General features: G+C 28.9%; 2 protein-coding genes across 2 annotated transcripts; one reads left to right on the forward strand and one right to left on the reverse strand.

The window, feature by feature from the left end:
* Positions 1-873: 873 nt before the first annotated feature.
* Positions 874-1,870, forward strand: LOC111241953. Its single transcript, XM_022782735.1, has 2 exons — positions 874-1,508; positions 1,675-1,870. The coding sequence occupies exons 1-2, from the start codon at positions 874-876 to the stop codon at positions 1,868-1,870; spliced, it is 831 nt and encodes a 276-aa protein (XP_022638456.1).
* Positions 1,871-10,719: 8,849 nt separating this feature from the next.
* On the reverse strand, positions 10,720-17,318 carry LOC106767644 (lysine histidine transporter 1). Its single transcript, XM_014652576.2, has 8 exons — positions 17,157-17,318; positions 13,709-13,860; positions 13,031-13,414; positions 12,450-12,843; positions 11,921-12,026; positions 11,735-11,826; positions 11,410-11,478; positions 10,720-11,319 (listed from the first exon to the last, which is right to left on the reverse strand). The coding sequence occupies exons 1-8, from the start codon at positions 17,214-17,216 to the stop codon at positions 11,221-11,223; spliced, it is 1,356 nt and encodes a 451-aa protein (XP_014508062.1). The 5' UTR covers positions 17,217-17,318; the 3' UTR covers positions 10,720-11,220.
* Positions 17,319-25,366: the final 8,048 nt, after the last annotated feature.

Here is a 25,366-nt window from a genome sequence, read left to right on the forward strand (position 1 = left end):
ATTTTAAATTCTACACACTTCCTTGTAACCATTATTCAGATAAGGCAATTTGTATATTCCTTAATTTCTCATAATATAAGAATCTAGTTATCAAAATTTGTAAATTTATTAGTTTACAATTTTAGGATGAAAGCGATTTCACTCAAATTTTAAGAATCTTTTCCTTAAAAGATATATCAAATTCAAGTTTGAGGAAAAAGCAAAAATGAGAAATATATATGACCCATAATTTGAATTAAGTATCTAGGATATGTATTATTTGATATCTAAAATATTTTACCAATATAGTTATTTATAAAATCATGTCTAATCTATAAAACAGTAATATTTTTATAATGATAATAATTTATAGTTTTCTATTTTGATAATGTATATATGATTTTAATTTAGATTCACACAACAACAATTCAATATTTATCATATTATTTAGAATTTTTATAAACTTTTCAACATGTATATGTATAATGTATAATGTCCTATTATTTTTAAAATAAATTTATCAGCATATTAAAATAGATTTTTTTTTCTCTCTTTTGCATTTTAAATTCTACGCACTCCCTAGTAACCATAATTTTGATAATTCAATTTGTACATTCCTTAACTTTTGAATTTATAATTACTTTAGAAATACAAGTGAATCTGATGATAATGGATATGAGAAAACTGAAAACATATATAATGAAATTTTTGGATTTAAAGCATTATTACATAGATTTGACTAAGTTTAAATGGAATCTTTTCCGTAAACCTTCACGTGAAATTCAAGTTCAGTGATTCTTACACTCATATTTTCTGACTATTTAAACTGCAATAACATGAAGTGAGTTCATGAACCCTGAACTTCACTTGTCAACATTAGCATTATTGCACAACATGAGTGAGACAGCATACCTCAGAGAGAAATTTACTCAACTAGAAAAGGCAAAGGAAACACCACAAAATACAGTCCCAAAGATACAAAAGGTAGCAAGTTATCTCCGAGATCGAGAGCACTCGAAGAACCATTACTTACCCAGGTTAGTTTCAATTGGTCCAATCGATCATGGTAAACGGAAGCTGGAGCTGGGAGAAAAATACAAGCTTATGTGGACAGCAAAGTACCTTCAACGCACCAAACAAGATGGTCCAACTCTGTACCAAAAGATTGCATCAAATATCAAACATTTGAAAGAACAGTTTGCTGAGGATGTCATTAGAGACTTCGATGGTGATGATGAAAAGCTGTCGTGGACGCTATTTGTGGATGGTTGCTCTCTGCTACAAATCTTGGAGAAGGCAAACCTCGAGGATCGAAAAGAAATGAATCTTAAGGTTGACCAACGGGTTCTTGTGTGCCAAGATGTGCTTTTGTTAGAGAATCAGCTTCCCTATGAAGTGCTTAAACTCTTGTCAGGCCACCAGAATGATGACACACTGGTAAAAAGCATGAACAAGTTTCTTAAGAGCCATCATTTATCACCCGTTGAAGACAAAGGCAAGACCAAGTGTAATAACGAAGAAGGAGACATGTATATATAAATATTGTATTTCGTATCTTGTTAAAAGGTGTAAATAAATACTTTAGTTCTAAACACGATGACAAATCTATTGCAAGTTGATATGTCATAAGAATTAGTTTATATATCACCAAAATTCAGCCATTATGATTATACTTTGAACATGGTTTGTTTTTAGAGCAATGGATGAATATGGTTTTGCAAGCGTTTACGTAAATGAAACGACCCTTTATTATTATGCACAAGGCAAGGACTTACCTTTTCATCTTCTCGATAAGCTTCACAAAAGTGTGGTTTGTGGCTCCAAACATTACATAGCAACGGACTCCCACACAACATACAGGAGCATAGGAACTGAGAGCAGCAGGGATTAAAGTGAAGGTAGAAAAGTCACGGAAGCTGAGAGGCATCTCCTTCCGTTATCGCTGGATGTGGTTGCGTGCTGAACTGACACTGCCAGAGATCATAGTTGATGACACAACAGCTCCTACTTTTCACAACCTGGTAGCGTATGAGATGTGTCCAGATTTTGAGAACAACTTCGAGATCAGTTCCTTTGTGGCTTTCATGGACTCGCTTATTGATCATCTCCTGAGGATGTGAAGGAGCTGAGATTAGCAGAGGTTCTGTGCAATGAACTTGGGATGAGGAAGTGGCGAAGCTCTTCAACACCATAAGCACTGACTCGGTGCCAACTGTGGGATCTATTCAATTGTTAGAAGACAAATTGAAAACCATTATAAGAAGGAATACATTGGTTTTCTTGCTGCCCTTTGTGCCCTAGTTCTCTCTTTCATTCAAGCTTGGTTTGCCATTCACCCTAAATGCTGAAATTTCTTTCTTACTTTTCCATTTCTCCCACAACACTTTCATTATGCGTTTGCTAATATTTTCTAATCATAATTAAGGATGTGTAGAAGCTCACAACAAAACTCTGTTTCTGATTAATGTTTCTGATTAAAATTTATCAATCTTGCATTTCTATTTGGTTAAATATATGTTTTAGTCTTCATATTTGTTCCCCATTCTCAATTAGGTCCTCATGTTTTTTTTGTCTCAATTGCATCCTAATATTTGTAAATTTGATACAATTAAGCCCTCTCTGTTAACTGGAACTAACGTCGTAGGCCAATTGAGAGGGCTTAATTGTCTCAAATTTACAAATATTAGAATGCAATTGGGACAAAAAAACGGAAAGGGCTTAATTGCCTCAAATTACAAATATTATGATGCAATTGGGACAAAAAAAAACATGAGGACCTAATTGAGAATGAGAAACAAATATGAGGACTAAAACATATATTTAACCTTTCTATTTTTAACATGTCATTATCAAATAATATTCTTTTTGTTGAAACTGCTGCAAAGTGTATATATATTTGAGAATGAATATAGAAAGAAAGCTCCACAAATGTTATGATAAAATATGTAATGAAAAAAGTCCTAGAATAATGCATGCAGTGTACAAGAGTAAAAGATATTGATAACCGGTAATGAAATTTTTTTGTTTTAAATGTGTTAAAACATATAAATTATTTATAAACTCCTGAGGTGAATATGTATAATGTCATAATCAGGATACACTAATACAAAAACGTTGTTTAACGTCATCTATAAGACGTCGGTTGGAGGGAAGCCCGACGTATATTAGCGGACGGTGGCATTACCGTAAATAAGTTGGTAAACACAACATCAGTTTATAGAGCAAACGACGTCTATTTTATAGTAGACGTCGGTTGTGATGGGGGACTGACGTCTACCTGGCTGCAATTAATACTCTTCACCTGATTCCCATAAGATTAGACGTTACGTAGTCAAAAACCGACTTCTATAATGTGATAGACGTCGGTGCTCCTTAACATGACGTCAATGGGCCTGTCCGGAAGGCGGGAAGACAGTCAATTTCTGCAACATAGACGTCGGACATCTGGGAGTGCGACGTCTATGTGCCTGTAATTAATGCATTTACCAAACTCGCAGGCATTTCGACGTCTAGGATCAGGACACCGACGTCTAAAATGTTATAGACGTCTGAGCCCCAGGACAACCGTCGTCTACTTCCCTGACAGGAAATGAAACGTCAATCCAATAAGCGCCTTAGACGTCGGTGACCCTTGTGTCCGACGTCTAATGTGCCTGCAAAAGGCAGATTAAAAGTTATCTTTGACGTCATATTAGTGAGAGAACCGACGTCTAGCTGACTATAGACGTCGGCTTCTGAATCAACCGACGCCCCATTTCATGTTAAATAAACCACAAACTCGGAGGAGTTTCGCGGCATTGCAGTTTGGCCTCGCGGACTCATAATTTCGCTTCATTTAATCGTCTTCCTCCTCTGCTTTTTCTCTCTTGCGCCATTGCATTCCAGCTTCTGATAACATCATCGTCTTCCTCCTCTCCTTTTTCTCTCTTGCGGCTTTGCATTCCAGGTGCGTGTTTTCTTATTTCAACCGTCTAAACTTTGTTTAGACAGATTATATTAGTCTTCTGGTTCAACTGATTAAAATTTGTTTTCCTTGTGTTGTGTTTTAGTGCAGTTTTGTTCCTCTCTTGGGGTAACGTAGTACCACATTCTTCCTTTGCTAGCTGCCTCCCAGAAAAAGCGGCGTCTTTTGAATTTCTCGTGGCCTTTCGACCCAAAAAACGACACTGGGTCGTTGGCTAGTTATCGTTTCACCGTAATTTTTCCCTCTTGCGGTTGAAAATGAAACTAAGCAAAGACCCAGGTTCGGTTTTGGGTTGAAATGCCATGAGAAATTCAAAAGACCAAACTTTTTTTCGGGGGAAACTGGCAAAGAAAGAATGTGCTACTGGGCTATCCAAAGACATGAACAAAACTGCACTAAAACACAATGTCTATATTAGACGTCAGTTAATGCAAACACCGACATCTATAGTGAAATTAGACGTCGGTTAGTTACATGTTCAAAGTCTTTATGTGCTCTTAGACGTCGGTTATTGCTTGATCCGACGTCTATATATTGCCTTTAGCCGTCGGACATGGCACTAACTGACGTCTGTTATATCGATGTTCGACGTCCCATTAACGTCACCGGTATTGACGTCGGTTGGGAATTAGACGTTAAAATTCCAAAATAACCAACGCTAAACAGCGTTTTTGCACTAGTGATACTTAAAATTAAAACAAAAAAGTATGTAAAAGGGTATAAGTTTTAAATTTACAAAGGATATAAAGTGTATAAATTTTCAGAAACACTATAGGCTACCTACCCACTTATCAATCATGATCATAGTAATATCATAACCACAAATAGAAATCAAAGAATGAGCAAATATAATAATAATAATAACAAAACAAAATATGCATAGGCTACAATAGCTTTAAAATATTCATAGGTTACAATAACTTTTGAATATTACAATAGGCTAACCAAGATAAGAATAACTAAATTTATATTATGTTTAAGATGGAGTTCCACAAATACAATTTTTACTTTTATATTTTTTTAAGAAGAGGAATATGCTTTGGTTTTACTAACAATCAAAGTCTTTTTCCTAGACATGCTTTGGTTGCCACAAAACTAAAGTCGAAAAGATGCCACAAATTTCCAAAATGCCATTTTTTTTATTTTTTTTCTGAAATACACGAATAGACTTCGATTCTACTAATAATCAAAGCCTATTTCATAATAGGCTTCGATTATTAATAGAATCTAAGCCTACTCTCATACTAGGGTTAAAATTTCAACAAAGTTACTTCTCCCACCATTTGATGCTCCTCGATGAAACTCATCATTCCCTCCATTTTCATTCTCTACTAAAGAACACGAAACCCATCTTCACATCTTCTCCTCCATTTTCAATCTCTTATTTGGAAAGTGTAGGTCATATCACTGATTCATCTCCTTCGTCTCCCTCTTTTCATTTCATTCATAATCAATCAATGAAAGTGAAGGTCACATTGATCCCTACAAACAAGAAGCACTTTGAAGCATCCATGCCATTCATTGTTCGAACACGAAGCCTCTATAAACAAGGTACCGTTGCATTTAATTCTTGAACTATTGGGTACGCGAAGAACTATTTTTTTTTTGTTTCATTTGTTAATTCACTTTGCTTCTTTATCGAACATCAATCATTCTTGCATTGTGAAGGTGAACCACTGATGCACTTTTGAACGTGAAGAATCCACCACTGTCAAACATCATTCACTGTTGAAGCACGACCTAATCCCCCATTTTATTTCTATTTTCCATTATGGATTTATGTTGCAATTCTAGAAGAACCAAAATGGAAAATTAGGCATCGGTTGTTAATTGAAGTATAATATCCAAAATAATCGGTGCTGAAACCCTTTCCTATTCTTGTTTTAGATTTGTAGGTGGAGAAAAGAAAGAGCAAAGTGGTTTTCTCTTCTCCCTCAAGCATGGTTTTCAACTTTTTTATGTTTTCCCCTTTTTCTGTCTTTATAAAGATAACTTCTCTTTGTTCTTTATGTAATTTTTTGCAATCCTACAAGTGAATAACATTATTTGCTTTGTTTTCTCTCATTCAAGCTATTCTTTTTTTTTTTTTTGCATTAACTATTCTAATTATATTTTTCATTTGTGTAGAATTTTCCACTACACTTTGTTCTCATCTCAAGTATCAAGTCTTTCTTTGTCAAAAAAATTTTAGTTATTTCATCGTGGGTCGATGATGCATGGATTTATAGTGATTATCGATCTGGTTTTGCAGTATGTGTGCGCAACTTCCACTTTTCAAATTGTTGTTGTTGTTTAGGTGGTGAAGTACAGGTGAACTATTGGTTCGTCGCTAGCATGCCCTATCATGGTTCACCATCATTGAAGCATCATTGCGACAGATGATGCCGACCTATAGAAATTTAAACTTTTTATACTGATTGTGGCCTTAATCAATATAAATAATATCAATTTCTATAATAGTTGTGGAATTGATATAGAAAGCAAAAACTTTTTATATATTGCCTATATCTATACCGGTTTTGGAATCGATATAGAAAGTCGTTTTTGAGTGGATAAACCAAGGGTCTATGTGTGAGATGTTGCTGATGACCTCAAGGGTTAGAGATCAAGGATCGATGATTGAAGTTCAAGGATTAGGGATTGAGGATCGTGTAATTCAGTATGATTGAATTGTTTATGTTAGAGGATTAGGAATCCTATTGTTATTACTTCCATGTATTGGGTGTTTGATTATGGTTGATATAATCAGAAGGTATGTATCTTATTATGTGTTTGATTATGATTGATATAATCAAAAGGCATGTATCTTGTTGTGTGTTTGGTTATGGTTGATATAATCAGAATGTATGTATCTTATATTGTGTTTGATTATGGTTGATATAATTAGAAGGTATGTATCTTGTTGTGTGTTTGATTATAGTTGATATAATCAGTATTTATGTATCTTGTTGTTATGATTGTTTTATCGGCACATACATGTTTGTGTTTGTGAATGAAATTATCGGTGGTGATCGTATAATGTGTTATACGTGAGCAGATGATATTGCAGATGTTTCAGAAGCAAGATAAATTTGTCAGATGACAGGAAAAAATTCGAGTTTCTTTAAAAAGTTCTTTTGGTATAGTCTTTTGAAACAAAGTATTTGTAGTTTTTATTTCTTTAATCATTTTAATTACTTTTGGAATGATGTAATTGGACAAGATTTTTAAAACTATTTTGTTTTAAATAAATTATGTATGTTAAAAGGTTAAGATTTTTGAAAAATAAACTTTCATGCTATGATAAAGTTTTAAAATTTACTCAATTTTTATAAATTCGTGATGTCCTAGAATTTTTGGGATGTTATAATCGGTCAAGTTTAAGAATATGTAAGTATAAGCACGGAATACAAATTATATATAACAAAATATAATGTCATTAAAACTAATATTTAAATGTTCTAGATTGTAGAAAAATGAAGATGATGACCTCATAAAACAAATATTTCTCTATCATGATAAAAAAAAATCTCAAATCTAACATCTATACTAAATTTTCATAGCATTAGTAATATGACTAAATTCTTTATTAATAGCCAAGTGGATAACAATTCCTATCTTTAATCCATTATCACAATAAAACTCTTTCCATCCACAATTAAGATAACACTCAATTTTAGTTTTTCGCATCCATCTAACATTATATTCAATTAGACTTTTATCCATTGAAAATTAAAATTCATGTGGGTCATAGTTAGACTCCACTATCTGCATAACATTTGAACATAATTAAATTTCTACTCAAACTAATGCTTTTATACTTTCTTTTTAATCAAACCCTAACACTATATTTTAACAAAACAACCTATATATTATTAAAACAACCTATATATTATTAGTAGAGACTAAACCCTGTTTAATAAAAGTAGAACTACCTTATTATATACTTAATGTATTTGAGATAAATTTCTACCCTCTTGGATTCCACGGGTCTTTAATAAAGACAAAATTCAATTTACTACCCCTCTATTTGACCGGAAATGAAAAGTAATCAAGAAGGTTGGTTTCTAGTTTTTTTTTTTTTTTTTTTTTTTAACTTTGAATTTTTGGGAAACATCCCTAAATGAATTAAATATTCTTAAGTAACTTAATATATGAAGTTCTTTCTGCATTTTTTTTCTTTATTTCCTCTTTTCTTCTTCCTTTGCAGTACTGGTGGACTGTTCTCCACCATTGTAACAAAAATGTATAAACCCCATTTCCATTAATTTCATGATGTTAATTTATGGATTTTGTTTTAATAATTTATGGAAGTTCACAAGGATGAATATTCTAATTTTAGATTCATTTTTAAGATAATTTTACTTTTTTATCATAATGTTGAGTCTCTATTGTTATGCAAAATTTCAATCTCTTTACAAATGAGAGAAAATAAAATCTAAGCTTAATATGAAATCAAGCAATGAGTTCTCTGTTGTGCCGAGTGAAACCATCGTTTGGCTGTGAACATCTATGAGTGGATGTTATCCTCCATGATATTTTATTTTTTTTTGGCTTTCGGTTGTGTATTATTTTTTTGGTTTATTATTTTATTTGTTTTAGATTTATTAAAATTATATTTAAAATATATTATTTTGTTAGATTTATTTTTGTAATTTTTTTATATAGAATAAAAACTGTTTAAAAAAACAAAATAAAATAAAGATGGTTGCAGGCGGAAACAGGGATTAATGCCCATATTCGTAACGGAGGCTGTGTGGGTGAGGTGCATGTTTATATATTGGTAGAAAGTAAAAGTTTTTAACCACCAACTTTAAATGTCTCTCAAGGGTAAGTTAGGAATGTGGAGGTGCAGGGAGAAGGATGTGGTGGTGCAAGGAGAAGCCCACCTTTGCTTTTAAGAAAATTATTTGCAATGTGAAATGCATGATATACCTACCAACTCATTCATCCAATTTATATGTAATTTTAGTATTTATAATGTCTTAAATGTTTGTGTTAGTTTGTAGTTAGTTATATATTATTAATGGGTTTTTCCTACTTTAATTTCACACTCTTCCTTTCATAATAATTATTTATAGTATCTTTTTATTTGTTGAATCACATAGTTAAAATAATTATAAATTTTAAAAATCAGTAAAATTATTTTCGTTTTTTTAATTATATGTTAGTCCTTTATCTTCTAAAATTTAAGTTATAAATAGGTATTAGTTAGTTACTCATATATATTATTTTATTATTTTTAAATATTTTAGTTAAATATTTAATAAAGGGGTTTGCTAATTTTATTTGATACATTTTAGCAAAGTATCAAATTTTAGGTTACAAAAATATCCTTATTTAAAGAAAAACATATTTTAAATATAAGGATACTTTAGTAATTTTAAAATTTAAATTAAATAAAAAATAAAAAAGGTAGTTATTCATTAATTGTTTTTTAAAATAAAAAATAAAAACAAAGATAGTTATTTTTCACTACTTAACAAATATTTTTAATTATAATATTTTTAAATAGATATAATTTTTATAGTTACGTTGTTTTTCAAAAATGGGTGGATCACATCCATAGACAACCTATTTTCCAACTTAAAGTATCTGTGGGTTTATAAAATCCTTTCGGTTTTATAGAACCCATCTGCATTTATAGAACTCGTATGGATTTATAAAATTCGTCTGGATTAAAAAAAAGTATCTGTGGGTTTATAAAACCCTTTCGGTTTTATAGAACCCATCTGCATTTATAGAACTCGTATGGATTTATAAAATTCGTCTGAATTAAAAATCAACTACCTTTAAAAATATTATAATTAAAAATATTCCTTTAGTAGTGGAAAATAACTACCTTTCTTTTTATTTTTTATTTTAAAAAAAATTAATGAATAACTATCTTTTTTATTTTTTATTTAAATTAAATTTTAAAATTACTAAATGAAAAGTCACATTAACAAACCCCTTTAATAAATTATAAAATTTTAGTTTAATTTTTTGAAAATTATAAAAGTCTTAAATATTTTAGTTGGATATTTAATAAAATTATTAAATATTTTATTTGGATATTTAATAAAATTATAAAATACACAATTACAAAATATTTTAGTTGCATATCGACCATTTTCTTAACATTTCTCTTAGAGTTTGAGTATCGCCGCTTTGCCGCCTGCAACGTATTAACTCCGGCTGCTGGATTCTGGTTGTTCCATCTTCTTTGACATTCATTCAAAATCCTAAACCATACATTGTTTTGTCATCAAAATATAGAGTTAAACTAATTCTTTTATCAAGAAAAGAAATCTAATATTTATTTATCTCATCAAAACAGATGATAAAGAGACTTATAGTTTTCCTTTTCATTCCTTCAATGTTATATATTTGTTATAATTGTAATATGACGAATTTACACTAATAAATAACCTTTACCACTTTTTTCCCAACTCAAAATTTAACTGAGCAAACCAGTATTATTTGTGAAACAATTTATTTCACTAGTTCATTATGTTTTTTAATTGCTACTACACGTGAAATTTCAGCTTATAAATTCCTATTTTTTTCAATCTTTAATTTTTATATTTGGAAACCCTTAATCTCATTCTCACTTTCTACCAAAGATCATTTTTCAAAATATAGTGGTGAGTCATTTACATTATCTCATTTCATTTATTCACTTATTTTATATTCAAAATAACTTATAATAAAAAATAAACATAGGGCTATTAGGATTTTTCTTCTTCAACTTCACAAGTTCTTCTTTAATTGTCTAAATTGGAATTTAGAATTGTCATATGAGATGCTAAAATATGTAATCCATAATTATAATTTAGGTTACATAATTTGAAATAATCATATTTTGAATTACATTATCCATAACTATATAATTGAGAGCAAATACAAAAATGATATGCATTGCTATAATGAAGATTACAAAGGAAAAAACATTTAGAAATTTCACTATCATTTGATTAATTCCATGGAGAAAATTCCCTCTTCCACCATCAACAAGCAATACTGTCTATACAAGCAACTGTTTGCTAACAGTTACCGAGATAATAATTCTTCACTTGTCTTATTAATATGCTAACAAATTTGGATTATCTCTTGAGGTTTTACTGTTATTTCTCTGTTGAATCTTTAAAATACATTAATAAACATTGATTTTTTATACTTTAAAATCTATAAGAACTTTTTTTTTTTACATTCCAAGATCAGTATTTTGAAAATCATTAAAGGGACAATATAAAAACTCCCAGAAAATCTAGGTTCCCCTGATACCTTTCCATGACCAAGTCAAGAGGGGAAAGTTTTCAAGAGTAAAATTCGTAGGTCTTGGCTTTGATTATAATTGTCCTCAATCCTCCAATTGGTGATAATATCATCAAGCACAGGCCAAGAAAAATGCAGATCTGTAACAATAGGAGCAAGATTAATCTTGGCTTAAATTGAAATTATTTTTTAAAGGAGAATATATGAAACAAAAGTTATTTCAAATATACCCAGTTAGCGAACCAAGACAAGCTGAATCTCCTTGGTTTGTGGATTACAAGCCACATGATACATGGGAGCTACAATAAAGAAAACTAAACAGTTAAACACAATTATAGTAATCTCGTAAAAAAATAGTTATGTATTTGAATAAATCTTCCATAAAATGGTGAAAATAATAAGATTTATAAAGTTAAAACTAATTTATACATAAAGTAAAACTTCAATTATGTAGAAACTAATAAGAAAAAGAATATTCATAAGTTCTCTATTGAAATAAAGTAATTTATTCTCAGAGAATTAATGAATTGAGATATATAATGATTCATGGCTTACAAAGTATGTTGTTGGAGCAAAAGCAAACCCTCCAAAAAATCCTAGGAGACCATCGAAAAATGGAAAGGTAATAGCAATGAACATTGTGAATGCTGAAACAAAAAATGAAAAGAGGATATATTAATATCAATGCACATAACCAAATGAAATCCATAAGTGGATATTAAGGACATGTACATTACTTACCCACATATACATTCCTTACGACAAAACGAAGTATTGTGCTTGGTTCAAAATTCAACTTCTTCACCATCACAGTCTCAATCATGTCAAACACGGGCATTGCATAAATCTACAACAACAGTCACAAATTTAGCAATCTGGGTAGTTTTAGTTTCTTTAGAATCAACCAGAAAGAGGAAAAATCATTGGAATTTTTTCTTATGATCACTTTCAATCTTTGTGTAACTTGTAAATTTAAGTTTGGGTCAAGTTAGGGACACGAAAAATGTATTGAGGTAAATAGATGAGACAAATATATTTTATTGTAGTTGAACTCTGTAGTAAAACTCATATCATATTTGAATTAGAGACATTTAGAAATCCAAAGCATGAGCTGAAATGAGAAAGTTCAGTGACATTCTAGAAAAGAGAAACCCAGGAAGTGGTGCAATGATCTCTTGAGAACTCATACATCAAAAGTGGTCAATTTCCTTAGCCTATTCCAGTAAAAATATTTCTGACAACATGAAACATGATAAAAATTGTACTTTACCTGATAGCTACCAATAACATGAATAACAACAAACAAGTTAGCCATTGCAATGAGCCATGCTGGTTTCTCCAAAGAGATGAGGATGTCAGAATCAACCTCATTGCCAAACATCCAGTAGCCAATAAGAGCCACTGGGAAGTAACATACAGCCACAATTATGTAGGCAACAACCACTCCTCTCCACATAGGAACCTTGGATGGTTTCTCAGGTGTGGATGGAATTGTGGCTTGGATTTCCAACACCACATTGTGCCCAGCATAGGCAAAAGCCACAGTGCCAAGAGCATTAAAGAAGTTAAACACTGTCCCTGCAGTACTCTGAGCTTTGTAACCATATTGTACATTTTCTTGAACACCCTTGTCTAAACTAGCTGCCCAAGCAATTGTAGAGTAACTGCACAAAAATGCAAAAAATGAAGACCAAATCATCATGATCATTAGTATTTCACTTTTGTTCTCATTCCACAAACAGAACTAAACTGGTTCACAGTTCTCAAAGATGAGTAATAGTCTCATGACTATTAAAATGTAACCAATAAATTTGTGTCCATAATGAAAAGAATATGGTTAGTTTGATGTACCTTAAGGACATGACTGCAGCTGCCAAGGATACACCAGTAATGGAGTTGAAATCAGGGAGATGGGATAGGACAAAGTGAACAGAGGCAAAGATCATAATAAAAAAGGTTAATTTGATCTTTTTGCAGTCTGAACACACAGTGTCATGGAACTTCTGCAATGATGTTCCTCCAGTGACCATGTACACAATGTTAACCCCAATTTCAACCACAAGCTGTTGAGGCACCACAATGTAGAGGCCAAGCTTTTCGCCGAATGCATACTGACCCAGTTCATGGTACCTGTCAAACCTTTTCCCTGGAACCATTTCATGCATCTCAACCATTTGCCATAATGTGTACAAGGTGATGATCCATGAGAGTATAAGTATCGCCACACCGGGACCCCTGTGTAACAAGATACAACATTGTGATTCTCAAATCAACAAACACAATCTACAAAATTGGTTCTTTGTTCTGCACTCTGTTCAGAGGCTCACTTTCATCATAATAAGTTAAATCTATGTCTCAGAATTTATAACAATTCACCCAAGTTAACAAATGAGTTTATAACAATTCACACGTAATATTCAATCATCAACAGTCTAAGTTAGACTCCCTTCAATCTTAAAGGAATTTTGTTACTAAGTGATAATGAATTTAATTACTAAAGGTGCAAAGCAATTAGGGTTTGAAAGATACCATCCAAGCTCAGACATGGCATAAGGAAGACCCAGAACACCAGCTCCAACCATGGCAGTGACATTGTGGAAAGCTGAATACCACCATTTTCCATTCCTTTTAGAAGTGATTGGAAGCCAATCCTCAATTTTCTTCTCTCTCTCTGATTTTTCCTATTTTATCAACAAACAACAAATTAAATCACCTTCTATTTTCAACCTTCATATACTGTAATGGCATAAATTCACTCAAACAAGGGTCTATGTGCTAAGAGTAAATGCAAGAAAGTGTGAAGAAAAAAAAATGTTATGGGGACTATGATTCAACATAAAGAATGTTGAATGTTTTGCTGCCTTTTATAAATAGATTGTTCTATAAGGAACAATAATTTTACACCTTTGAACCTATCTAAAGATAAAACTATCCAAGAATTTCACATTTTAAACTTAGAGGTTAGGCGGCTCAATTAAGACATATATGTAGATTATTATTTTCTCAATCATATATTTATGGATATTCTTAGATATTTTTTAAATAAAATTAATTAAAAATTTTATTTTTGGAATATATATTTAAATAAAAAATTATTGTTAAAAAATAATTTAAATAAAATTGTTTCAAAATACTAGTACAAATAAATTTACTTTTTTAAAAAAAATAAATTCAACAGTAACTTTTAACTGAAATTATTTTTTGATAAATGATTTTAATTTCAAAAGTCTTCATAAAAAAAGTTGCTTTGTAAAATTATATGCATACATATATAAATACATGGCTACAATTTTTTTTTTTTTATTCTTATTAGTACTGATCCATTAATAAAAGCAAATAAATTTTGTACTAAAAAGAATTTTACTCACCAATATTTGCATGTATAATTTTTGCTGTCGTTCTATCATCGAAGAATTATGGAAACATGTGTGACATGTATAGGTAAGAATTAGTAAAATGAACCTTTTTATATTTTTTTCTCAATCTCTCTTTTCAATTATTTTTAAAAATATTCCTGTTCAAAACTATTCTATTTTTAAATTAATTAAATATTGATCAAAATCAACATGATCTGTGTTAAAAAAAAGGACCTCTTATACTATAATTTCAACAAAAAAAACTAAAGGACAACATAACAGTTTTTACGTATTTTAAGCTAAAAAATATATACTATTAAATTATAAATTAAAATATACACTTTGGAGGATTTTTTCCTCACACTAAAACATTCTTCATATCTTTATTAAATGTGTATTTCACACGCTACTTTCACAATTAGTTACGATAATTCTTTTTCTCAAACACCTCTTACCACTCTCCTTTATTTCTATACATATACTAAAATTTTAATATTCTTTAAAATATTATTAATAATGAAAAAAAATACCTTATATCAAAAACTGAATATGTAGTTTATTGAAAACAATTTATAAATTAAAAATATTCATTTGATATATAATTTAGATCAATTTATTATAAATTTTGAATATATATATATATATATATATATATATATATATATATATATATATATATATATATCTTCTTCAATAAAATGACTATAAAAACTATAGAGTCAATGGTTTGTGTTTAACTTTTGTAGATAATAAAATGGGTATCATTTAAACCATACTCAAATTAGCAACCTAATCACTCCATCTTTAATATATAATTCTATTTTCGGTTTGGTTTTGGGTATGCCAATTTTGACTTTTGAGGCTTGAGCACACGTATGACTTTGACTTATTTAAGGATTTTTTTTTTCAATCTCTTTTTTTATATAGTCATTGTTACAACAAAAGTGACAACAGTTTTGTGTGGGAATATTGTGATAAGGTGGTGTTTTAGCACTCAAATCTTTGTTCATAAAAAGAGTAATGTTATTCCTATATATTTTTACATTTATTTGAGACATGGTAAAAAGTAAAATAATTAAAAAATTATAAATTTTTATATTTTTTCAAAAAAGAAAAAATAAATAAAAATAGTATTAAATAAATATAAAAGATTTATATACATATCAAATTATTATTTTTCTCCCTAAAAACAAGAAAGAAGGTTTAGGTTACAGTGTTTTAATCCAACATTATGACATCTCTAGTCTGCGAATTTGTAGTAGGATATTTTATCATTTTATTATAATTGTTTTCCCATTAAAAGATATTTAAAGAGGGAAGGGTGAAAAATATCTATGAACTATACAACTCTAAGATTATAAAGTAATCAGAAAGTTATTATAATTTCTTTACATTATCTTAATGACAACAAAATATGAAAAATACAATAAATTTTATAAGTCCGAAAACCTGTTTATTAAACTAAAAATTAAACTGGAAGACCATCGAACACAAACGCATGACTCAGCTGGTAATAAAAAAAAGAAATAGTTAAATTAATTATACTCTCTCTTTTTTTAATCTCAATGTCAGGTGATCAGAGGTCAAAAAAGAAAAAGAAAACAAAACACAACAAAATCATGGCACTTTTTCAACTGCGTGTTTGGAAAACAACTTCATCTAGCATCATAAAGTTTCCCTAGTTCACACGATACAGATTAAATGCACTCGTATACTAATTTTCTCTCACATAAATCATAAATCATTCACAAAATATCTAAACTTAAAATGTTCATTATCATCATCTGAACACCCACAATAAAATTATAATATTATATATGTTTTTCGATTCTGAAATTTAATATAAAATTAAACTTTATTTCTTTTTAAAATATTGATATATTTTGATTTTTAAATTTTAAAAATAAAAAGATATAATTCTTGTAATTTAATATCGTTAAAATTTTTAACGTATTAATATAAAATGTATTTGATAAATTAAAGAAATTTAATGTAATCATAATTTTGAAAAGATAAAAACAAATTTTAATTTTGTATTAAAGTTTAGGAAGTAAAAGAAAAAGTGTAATTCGGCTTTAATATAAAGAAATACAATTATAATATATATATTATAAGTTGATGTTAATTTTAGTTAATGGAAATTTTCAAAAACACTTATATGCTTAGTAAACAAAATAAGCAACCTCTAAAGAAGTGTGGGGCATTTGCAAGCCATGGAGAGAAAATGGCACCTTAATGTTTTGTCATCACAAAACTCAGTTTTACAGAATTGTGATTTTTGTCAGACAAACCCGATTTTGCAAATAATGAGTTGAAGACTAACTCAATTTATAAACTATAATGTAAATTTATTAGTTTTATCTTTAATCGATGTTATCTTTTAATCGATGAATCGATACGAGAGTTTCAACATCAAATATATACAAAACAGGTAAAAGGGAGGATGAAGATTGGAAAAGCAATTGCAGAAAGGAAAGATGAAACAGAGTACATGGTGAGATATGGTGAAGAACAGAGATAGAATTGGTAGTGTTTGATTTTGAAAGTGTGATGAAACTGCAACAATTCTTTTGCATATATCTTATGATATATTGGTGAGAGAGAGAGAGAGAGAAACTCACTGTATTTCTGTGAGGAGCAGATGTGTGACCATTTGTTGCTTCGATTTCCATACTTGCCATGGCTGCAGAATGAGATTCCCAGAAAAGCTTTGCAAAACAGAGGACAGAGAACAAAACAAACTGTGTTCCAAGTTAGATTGTTAGAGCAAAAAACAAAGGGTTGCTCTCAGTTTTCAAATACGGGAATGCGTGGGTATTTATAGGCGACAATGTCATACAAAACAAAACAATCCAAAAGACAGATAATCATACAGACAACTAAATAAATATATATTAATCTTACTTTACACTAATGAAGAGTTTCTAGATGAGCTAATCAGAGAATTTAAATCGAATAAAAAAGTGAAATATTTAGTAATCAATAAGCATAAATTTTCATATATTTAACTTTTAGTAAAATAAAATTATATATCCAATTAATAATAATGATTTTAATAAAAATTTATTTCAGTCCAATTTAAGTTCGATTAATAATTTATTTATTATATATTTATTATCTTGTTATCATCGTATATTAAAAGGGGTTAAATATGTTTTTAGTCCTTATAGTTTGGAACGATTTTGGTTTTAGTCTCTCTTTCAAACTAAGGTACAATTTAGTCCTTCAACTTTAGAAAACTCTAATTTCAAAGTTAAAAAAATTTGGTAAAAAGAATTAAAACCAGTTTTCTAAAGTTGAAGGACTAAATTATACTTTAGTTTTAAAGAGGAACTAAAACCAAAATTGTCCCAAAATATAGGGACTAAAAACATATTTAACCCTATTAAAAGTAATGAATTTATTTAATCTTTTATATATATATATATATATATATATATATATATATATATATATATATATATATATATATAATTTTTAACATATTCTAAATATGATGTATTAACTAACTTGTATGAAAATCAAAGTTAAAAATAATAATATACAATGTTATTAAGATAATTAGTCTTCTCATCATAAAACTTACGGTCTCTTATTTATTAAAAAAAAAATCTTAATTTTAGTATAAGTCTAAAATAATTCTTAGTAAGTTTTTATTATTTAATTTTTCCCTTTTATTATATTTTTATAGTTTGTACGTATAGATTTCAACATGAATGTGACAAATGAGTTTAATAGATTAATTTTTGTTTGTTTATATAATGATATTCTTTATTTGTAAATCGAGATATATATAAGTTTTAAATTGATTAAGTAGTATTGATTATTGTAACTTGTTAAAATCATGAACATTTTGAATGGGTTGTGTGTGCTTTTGTAAATGATGCATCTTTTCTTTTATGTGTGTTTGAGCATATGAGACCAAATAAGATTTATAGACAAAACAGTAAAATAGGAGTGAACTGCCTATTAACATTTCAAACATTAAAATTCATGTTAACATATTACACACCAAGCATACCAAAGCCAATTCACATAATCAACAAAACATATATATTAAATTATTACTTTTGGAAGACTAGTATTAAGTTCATATTTAAATATTAACATATCATAAATACATAGTTTTGAAGAATTATCCACTTTGGTATAAATCCCATATATGCAACAAAAATTATATATATTTTATTGTTTATATAAATCCCTTTATCCTTGATTAATAAAATTATCTATAGATTATTATTATCCGATACATTTATCAATATAACTTAATGTATCATTGGACATTGTAACTTAATATTCACAATCAACACTAATGCACAAAGGACTTTAGATGTCTGTTATTTTAGACTTTTAACGTTAGATCCCGATCCGACGTCTTTATGGGTAACGTTAATGGGACGTCAGACTCTATAAGTCAGACGTCTATATAGACATCGGACTATATAGATCAGACGTCTATATAAACGCCGATATAGACGTCGAACTCTATAGATCAGACATCTAAAACGTCGCCATATTTGATTGGATATTTCTTTGCCTGAGGCCTCTCAAGTTGCTCCTGACTCATGGTGATTCGAGTTTACAACTTTATATTTTAGTTGAAGAGAATAAATTATACGTTTTTTTTTGTATTGAATGGTTTTAATAATGTAGTAGAGGGAATTGGAGGAGTGCAAAACACAAGAAATCGCCACCCAAGAACGCTGCCCAAGGACACGAGCAAAATTGCACAAAAACTCAACGAAAATGCATTTTAATCGGTTCAAATAAAAGATTCATCAAATAATAATGTAATCGGAGTAAAATTAATTTTAAACGGTGCAAAAGTGAAAAAACGAACTTGAAAAACGTAGCCCGTTGAGAGAAAATGCGAAGAAGATGATGAAAAGTGAGTGCATGTAACTGTCGCCTCGCGTTCGCAGTGTTTTAATGCAGACATTTAGAAGTCGGTTACCCCCATAACAAACATCTATAGACGTTGGTTCCCTCCATAACATACATCTATAGACGTTGGTTCCCTCCATAACAGACATCTATAGACGTCGGTTCCCCTAGAACAGACGTCGGGAACTGACGTCTATATGACTTTAGAAGTCGGAGTGGCGAGATCAGACGTCTAAATGGAGTCAAAAAGTGACTTTTTTAAATTCTGGGCTGAGACTTTAGAAGTCGGTTCCCCCCCATAACAAACGTCTATAGACGTCAGTTCCCCCCACAACAGACGTCTATATGGCTTTAGAAGTCAGAGTGGCGGGATCAGACGTCTAAATGGAGTCAAAAAGTGACTTTTAAATTTCTAGGCTGAGACTTTAGAAGTCGATTCCTGCCGTAACTGATGTCTATAGACGTCGGTTCCTCCCACAACAAACATATATATGACTTTAGAAGTCGGAGTGGCGGGATCAGACGTCTAAATGGAGTCAAAAAGTGACTTTCTAAATTTTTATGCCGAGACTTTAGAAATCGGTTCCCGCCATAACAGACGTCTATAAACATCAGGTCCCCTCCACAAACAGACGTCTATATGACTTTAGAAGTCAGAGTGGCGGGATCAGACGTCTAAATGAAGTCAAAAAGTGAATTTTTAAATTTTTGGGCTAAGACTTTAGAAGTCGGTTCTCCCACAACAGACATCTAAATAACTTTAGAAGTCGGACCTCCTCATAGCCGACGTCTAAATAGTTGTTCTATTTACGAAAAATGCTACCGGTCATTTTTTACATTGGATATTTGAGGGTCAAATGTCTAAAGGGTGACGTTAAAGATCTTTTCTGCACTAGTACAATAATCTCATTTCACTCAAGATACATCTAAATAACTCTTGAAAAAAAAAACTTCCAATTCAAACCGATTAATATGAAAATAATTAAATTAAACATAAAAATACTAAAAGAGGAGTGAAGTTTAAGCAAAACTTTTTCAATTAGAGTAATTTTTTTTTAGAGAATAACAAAATTATATCTCTTTTTCACTTGAGTTCACTTGAGCCGTGAGTATGTCACTTGAAAAATATGATATAGTTTGAATAACAAGGCTACCACTAAAGCTTTTTGTTCTTAGTGAAGAGATAATTAACATTAACTTTCATTGTTTAAGCATTCAATATCTCTTAATTTCTCACTTAAGAACTTCTAGAAATTATCTAAAATTAGTCACTCTTTTGCTTGAGTGGTCACTTGTTACCTGAATGATAAGAGATCCAAAAAAGAAAAATTTATCTTACATTTCTCTCATTCAAACTTCAAGTCTCAACTTGAGAGGTTAATTGAACCCTCAAACAATTATACTTTGTACCTATAATAAATGTCATCATATGAACTTTATTCGATCAATTAGTTCAACACTCAAAAGACATATATAGTATCAATAAAACAAAAAAGTTCACAAAAAAGATATCAAATCATAAAAATAAATAGTACTCATTCTAATGAGTTTTAAACATAAATTTCATTCGTACGTTGAATTTCTACTTCTTTCCAAATATATTTATCAATACTAAAAAATAAGTAAAAAAAAACAACACAATTATTTAAATTAGTCAATTGAATTATTTTCCTTGTTTGATAGTTAATTCTTCTCTAAACAATAACAACCTAAGAAAAGATAAGAGATGAAAAATAACATCAAAACTTAAAAAAAAACTAAGAAAACCATACCTTACGAACCAAAACATTAATAAGAACTCGAATTGATTGTTCTTAGTTGATTAAACTAATAGAAGTCAAAACATCCACAAGAAAATATCTGAATGTTTGTGCAAAGTGTATAAAAAAGTGTTAGAGAGTGACGTTAACACTTTCGAAAACAAATCTAATAAAGAATACATTTAACATTATAATAAGAAAAGAAAATTAAATGTATTATAAATAAAGTGAGTCATATCTTGACAGAGAAGATAAATCTAAAAAAATTCGATATCAGTGAAGAGAAAATCTTCTTCTTATATGTCATTACATTTATCATTTTGTTTTCTTCGATCCAACCACACAATTTTTCGATAAAATTGAGGTAATAAAAATAATATTGTAGAAAGTAATAGAAAAATACTGCAAGTGTATCACTGAGGTGGTGGTTTATGTGGACACATATATTCTACCCATAGATATATATTTTTTTATTTATTTTAAATTTATGTTATATAATATTATAAATTATGATATCATAATTAGAAAACAATCATATATCATTCATATGCAATAGTTTATTAAATTAAAAAAAAATTTAAAATATGAGAGACCAAACTCATATTTAAAAAATTATAGAATAAATTCGCTAGAGAAAATTGAATAACACGAAATAGAGGAATGTTATTAGTGGATTAGTTAATGTTTAATCCTCATACGATATGTTTTGAAGTGATTTCTTGTACGAAAATTCCGTGAAATGAGTTTCCATTTCACATGTTATTATATTGAAATTCAATCTTTACACGTATACTACAGTGAATTGAAATTCTGAAATAGTATTAATATATTTCAATTCAATCTTTACACGTAATATTAAGTTTTGGTTACTTTTAAAATGGATTTATTAAAAATTATGTTTTTAAATATCTAATATTTAATAAATATATTGGTTTAGTTTAGATGATCTTTATTATTCTTAAACACGCTATATATTTTACATGTAATTATGTTTTATAATATATATATATATATATATATATATATATATATATATATTTTTTTTTTTTTTTCTTTTTTTTTTCTTTTTTGGAAGTTCCAATGTGAACTAGAGATAAGACCGTATATAAGTGAGTGCAAATCTCATCTTATAAGCCGGTTTTGGGAATTGAGTTATTTTTAACATGGTATCAAAGTCATGAGTTGAATTTAAAGTCAAAACTTTTTAACATGGTATCAAAGTCATCATTAAAGTCTGTCTTAGCGATATTTATTGTTTGTTGGCCATATATAAAACCAATTCACAGTATATAATATATAAGTGGGTACGAAATCTTAAAACAAGAGAAAATCTGAAAAGTGATATGAAATTACAAAACTCACAAAAATAAATAAATTAAAATATCATATAATAACTTATGCAAAGATATTTAGATAAAAAAACACACTTAAAAATTATAACAAATATATATATATATATATATATATATATATATATATATAATTTTATTAGTGGTGAACTAAATGAGTTAGATGATATTTTGGATTCCTATTAAGAAAAAAAAAAAAGAGTTTTGTTAAGAATAGTGTTTGAACAAGTGTGTTCACGCATAGAGAATGAGAGTCAAAATAGGAGAGACGTGACGTACGTGAAATTTGTACGATATAATAATCCATTGGAAAGTTACATAGAAATTTAAAAGTGAAAAACGTTGACTTTGAAGTCTATTTTTGCGATAGCTGTTTTCTTCCCTTTGACCCAAATTTTGCAGAATAATACTCACATCACAGGTTTTGCAGCTAATGCTAATAAAATAAAAATTGAGTGCTAAAGCATGAACATTTATCATTGACAACACTTACTAAATACTTAATGAAATTGAATTCAAATTTGTTATTCAAGGTGTTTTACTAAATCTATTTTGGAGTCGAGTAACAATACTTTTAAACATTTTTTTTTAAAAAAACTGATATTTTTGGTTTTTGCAGAAAAATCCATTTTAATAAAATTCAAAACAAAATTTTCCTACTATAACATATTTAGAAGAAAGTCTTGAAAGTTGAATCTGCGTATTTGAGTATTTAGTATAAAACATTTATTGTATCACACATGATTATCTTTTATATTACGGTTTTTTAATTTTTTTTTTATTCTCTAGTCTCTTTTTTTTTTTCATCAATAATAACAAATATAAATTGAAAAGTTAATTAGGGTTATTTCCAACGTTGTACAAAAGTACCAAATATGTAAAAGGTAGAAGGAAAGATAAATGATCATGATATTTTAACAACTTTTTGATACCAGATTGTGTATCACTATTTTATTAGTTTATATATTTAAAATGGATCAATCACAAGTTGTCACATAAACGGTTGTAAAATAAAATTGTTAAAAAAATCAACATACCACCCACAACCACCATTCCAGCCAGACTGTGTTATCTTCTTTTAGGATTGACATTTCAGAAGAGTTAGCAAGGATACAAGCCGAGTTATTTGCATAAAGTCCAACATAATATTCTTTATACCACTTCCATCAGTTATCTTGCATAAAGAACATTCACAATCAGAGAAAATAGGTGATGGGTGTTATTTTGTATCTGCATGTGTTAGTCAAACCATATAAAGTAAAGCACTAAGATCAATATTCTGAAGCACTAAGATTAAACATATAAGACATAAGCACCCATTTGAATTAGAAAAAGTAAGAAAAAGATGGTTTTTAATACTTATCCGTGATCTACCGATGATTCTGATACCATATTAAAAAGTAAGTTTAAATCTAATTCATCTTCACAAAACCAGTTTGTAAGACGATGTTTGTATATTATTTATATATTATAAATTGATTTTATTTTTAGTCGATGTAAGACTTCCAACACCAATTTTCACAAAATTGGTAGTGTATTTGTATACTATTATTATTAACAAAAGATCTTCCCATCCAAAGTTTCACAAATTTGTTATATTCATGCTACCAGCTTGTAAGGAAAAAAAATAAATGACTTACAATTTCATGTACCACACAAAACACATGTACTACTTCTTAACTGTATTTTCTTATTATGTAGTTTATTTCGTGTGGTCACATCCTCTATGAAAAAAATTGAGTTGATGGTAATGCTTTATTTTTTCACAACACGTCATATCTAAACCCTCCCTGAACACTATTTTCACAAGTTAATTTTCTATAAGTAAATTTGATTGTATATTATTGTGTTTCATCATCCCTTCAATGTCACTCATTGAACAACGTAGAATATTCAATGAAACAGTTTTCAAAAAAACCATTTCTCTCTGTTTTGTTTTTTACTTCATAAACAAAAGAAAGAAAATAGTTTCTTCCTATTTTTTTAACATGTAACTTTTTTCATAGAACAAAAAATTATATACGTTAAAGGGACAAGCAGGAAAATACTTATGAATAATACATAATAACATAAAACTATTCATTCTAATTATAGAATTACTTTCTTATACGCGTGATAACAAACCATACATACATACATATATATATATATATATATATATATATATATATATATATATATATATATATATATATATATATATATATATATATATATATATATATATATATATATATATATATATATATATATATATATATATATATATATATATATATATATATATATTTTAGTCAGTCAACTCCATGACGTATGAAAAATTATCACTTAAGACCTCGTTTACAAAAATAATAAACACTAAGAGAGAATACGCTAAGAATTTGGATTCACACCAAAGCACCACTAATAATAAGCTAAAAAACACCACAAAAGATAAGCAATGATGATAATCCCTCCAACACCACCAACAATAAGCTAATGGACACCATAAGAAATAAGCTAAATAGTTACATAAGATAAGCCCCTAAGAAGAATTCTCCAAATGAATTTTCATATTATGATCCAAGTCATCACAAAGAGTAAATAAGCTCTTTGTATGTCGAATATGGAAGAAATAAATTAGTAGAAAACATAGCCTTTCTGATTCATATACAAAACATAGAAAACAAAAATCAGAGATCAGTTATTTTATTTCTACTGAACTAAAATAAAATACAAAAAATTACATTATTTTTTTATTCATTTTAAGAATCATAGTAATAATTATTATTAACAATATGTGATAGTAATAAAAAAGGAAATATTAAATTATTAATGTATTGATGTATTATATTA

This window comes from Vigna radiata, chromosome 7 (genome assembly GCF_000741045.1).
Source record: "Vigna radiata var. radiata cultivar VC1973A chromosome 7, Vradiata_ver6, whole genome shotgun sequence".
NCBI classification, from domain to species: domain Eukaryota; kingdom Viridiplantae; phylum Streptophyta; class Magnoliopsida; order Fabales; family Fabaceae; genus Vigna; species Vigna radiata.

Bases quoted from the DNA above. Each gene is read 5' to 3' on its own strand.
- LOC111241953 (XM_022782735.1), top strand. From the start codon at position 874: ATGAGTGAGACAGCATACCTCAGAGAGAAATTTACTCAACTAGAAAAG. The intron at 1,509-1,674 runs GTATATATAAAT...GTTTGTTTTTAG, and splicing joins AATAACGAAGAAGGAGACAT to AGCAATGGATGAATATGGTT.
- LOC106767644 (XM_014652576.2), bottom strand. From the start codon at position 17,216: ATGGCAAGTATGGAAATCGAAGCAACAAATGGTCACACATCTGCTCCT. The intron at 12,844-13,030 runs GTACATCAAACT...ATTTTTGTGCAG, and splicing joins GCTGCAGTCATGTCCTTAAG to TTACTCTACAATTGCTTGGG. The intron at 11,320-11,409 runs GTATATTTGAAA...CTATTGTTACAG, and splicing joins TGTCTTGGTTCGCTAACTGG to ATCTGCATTTTTCTTGGCCT.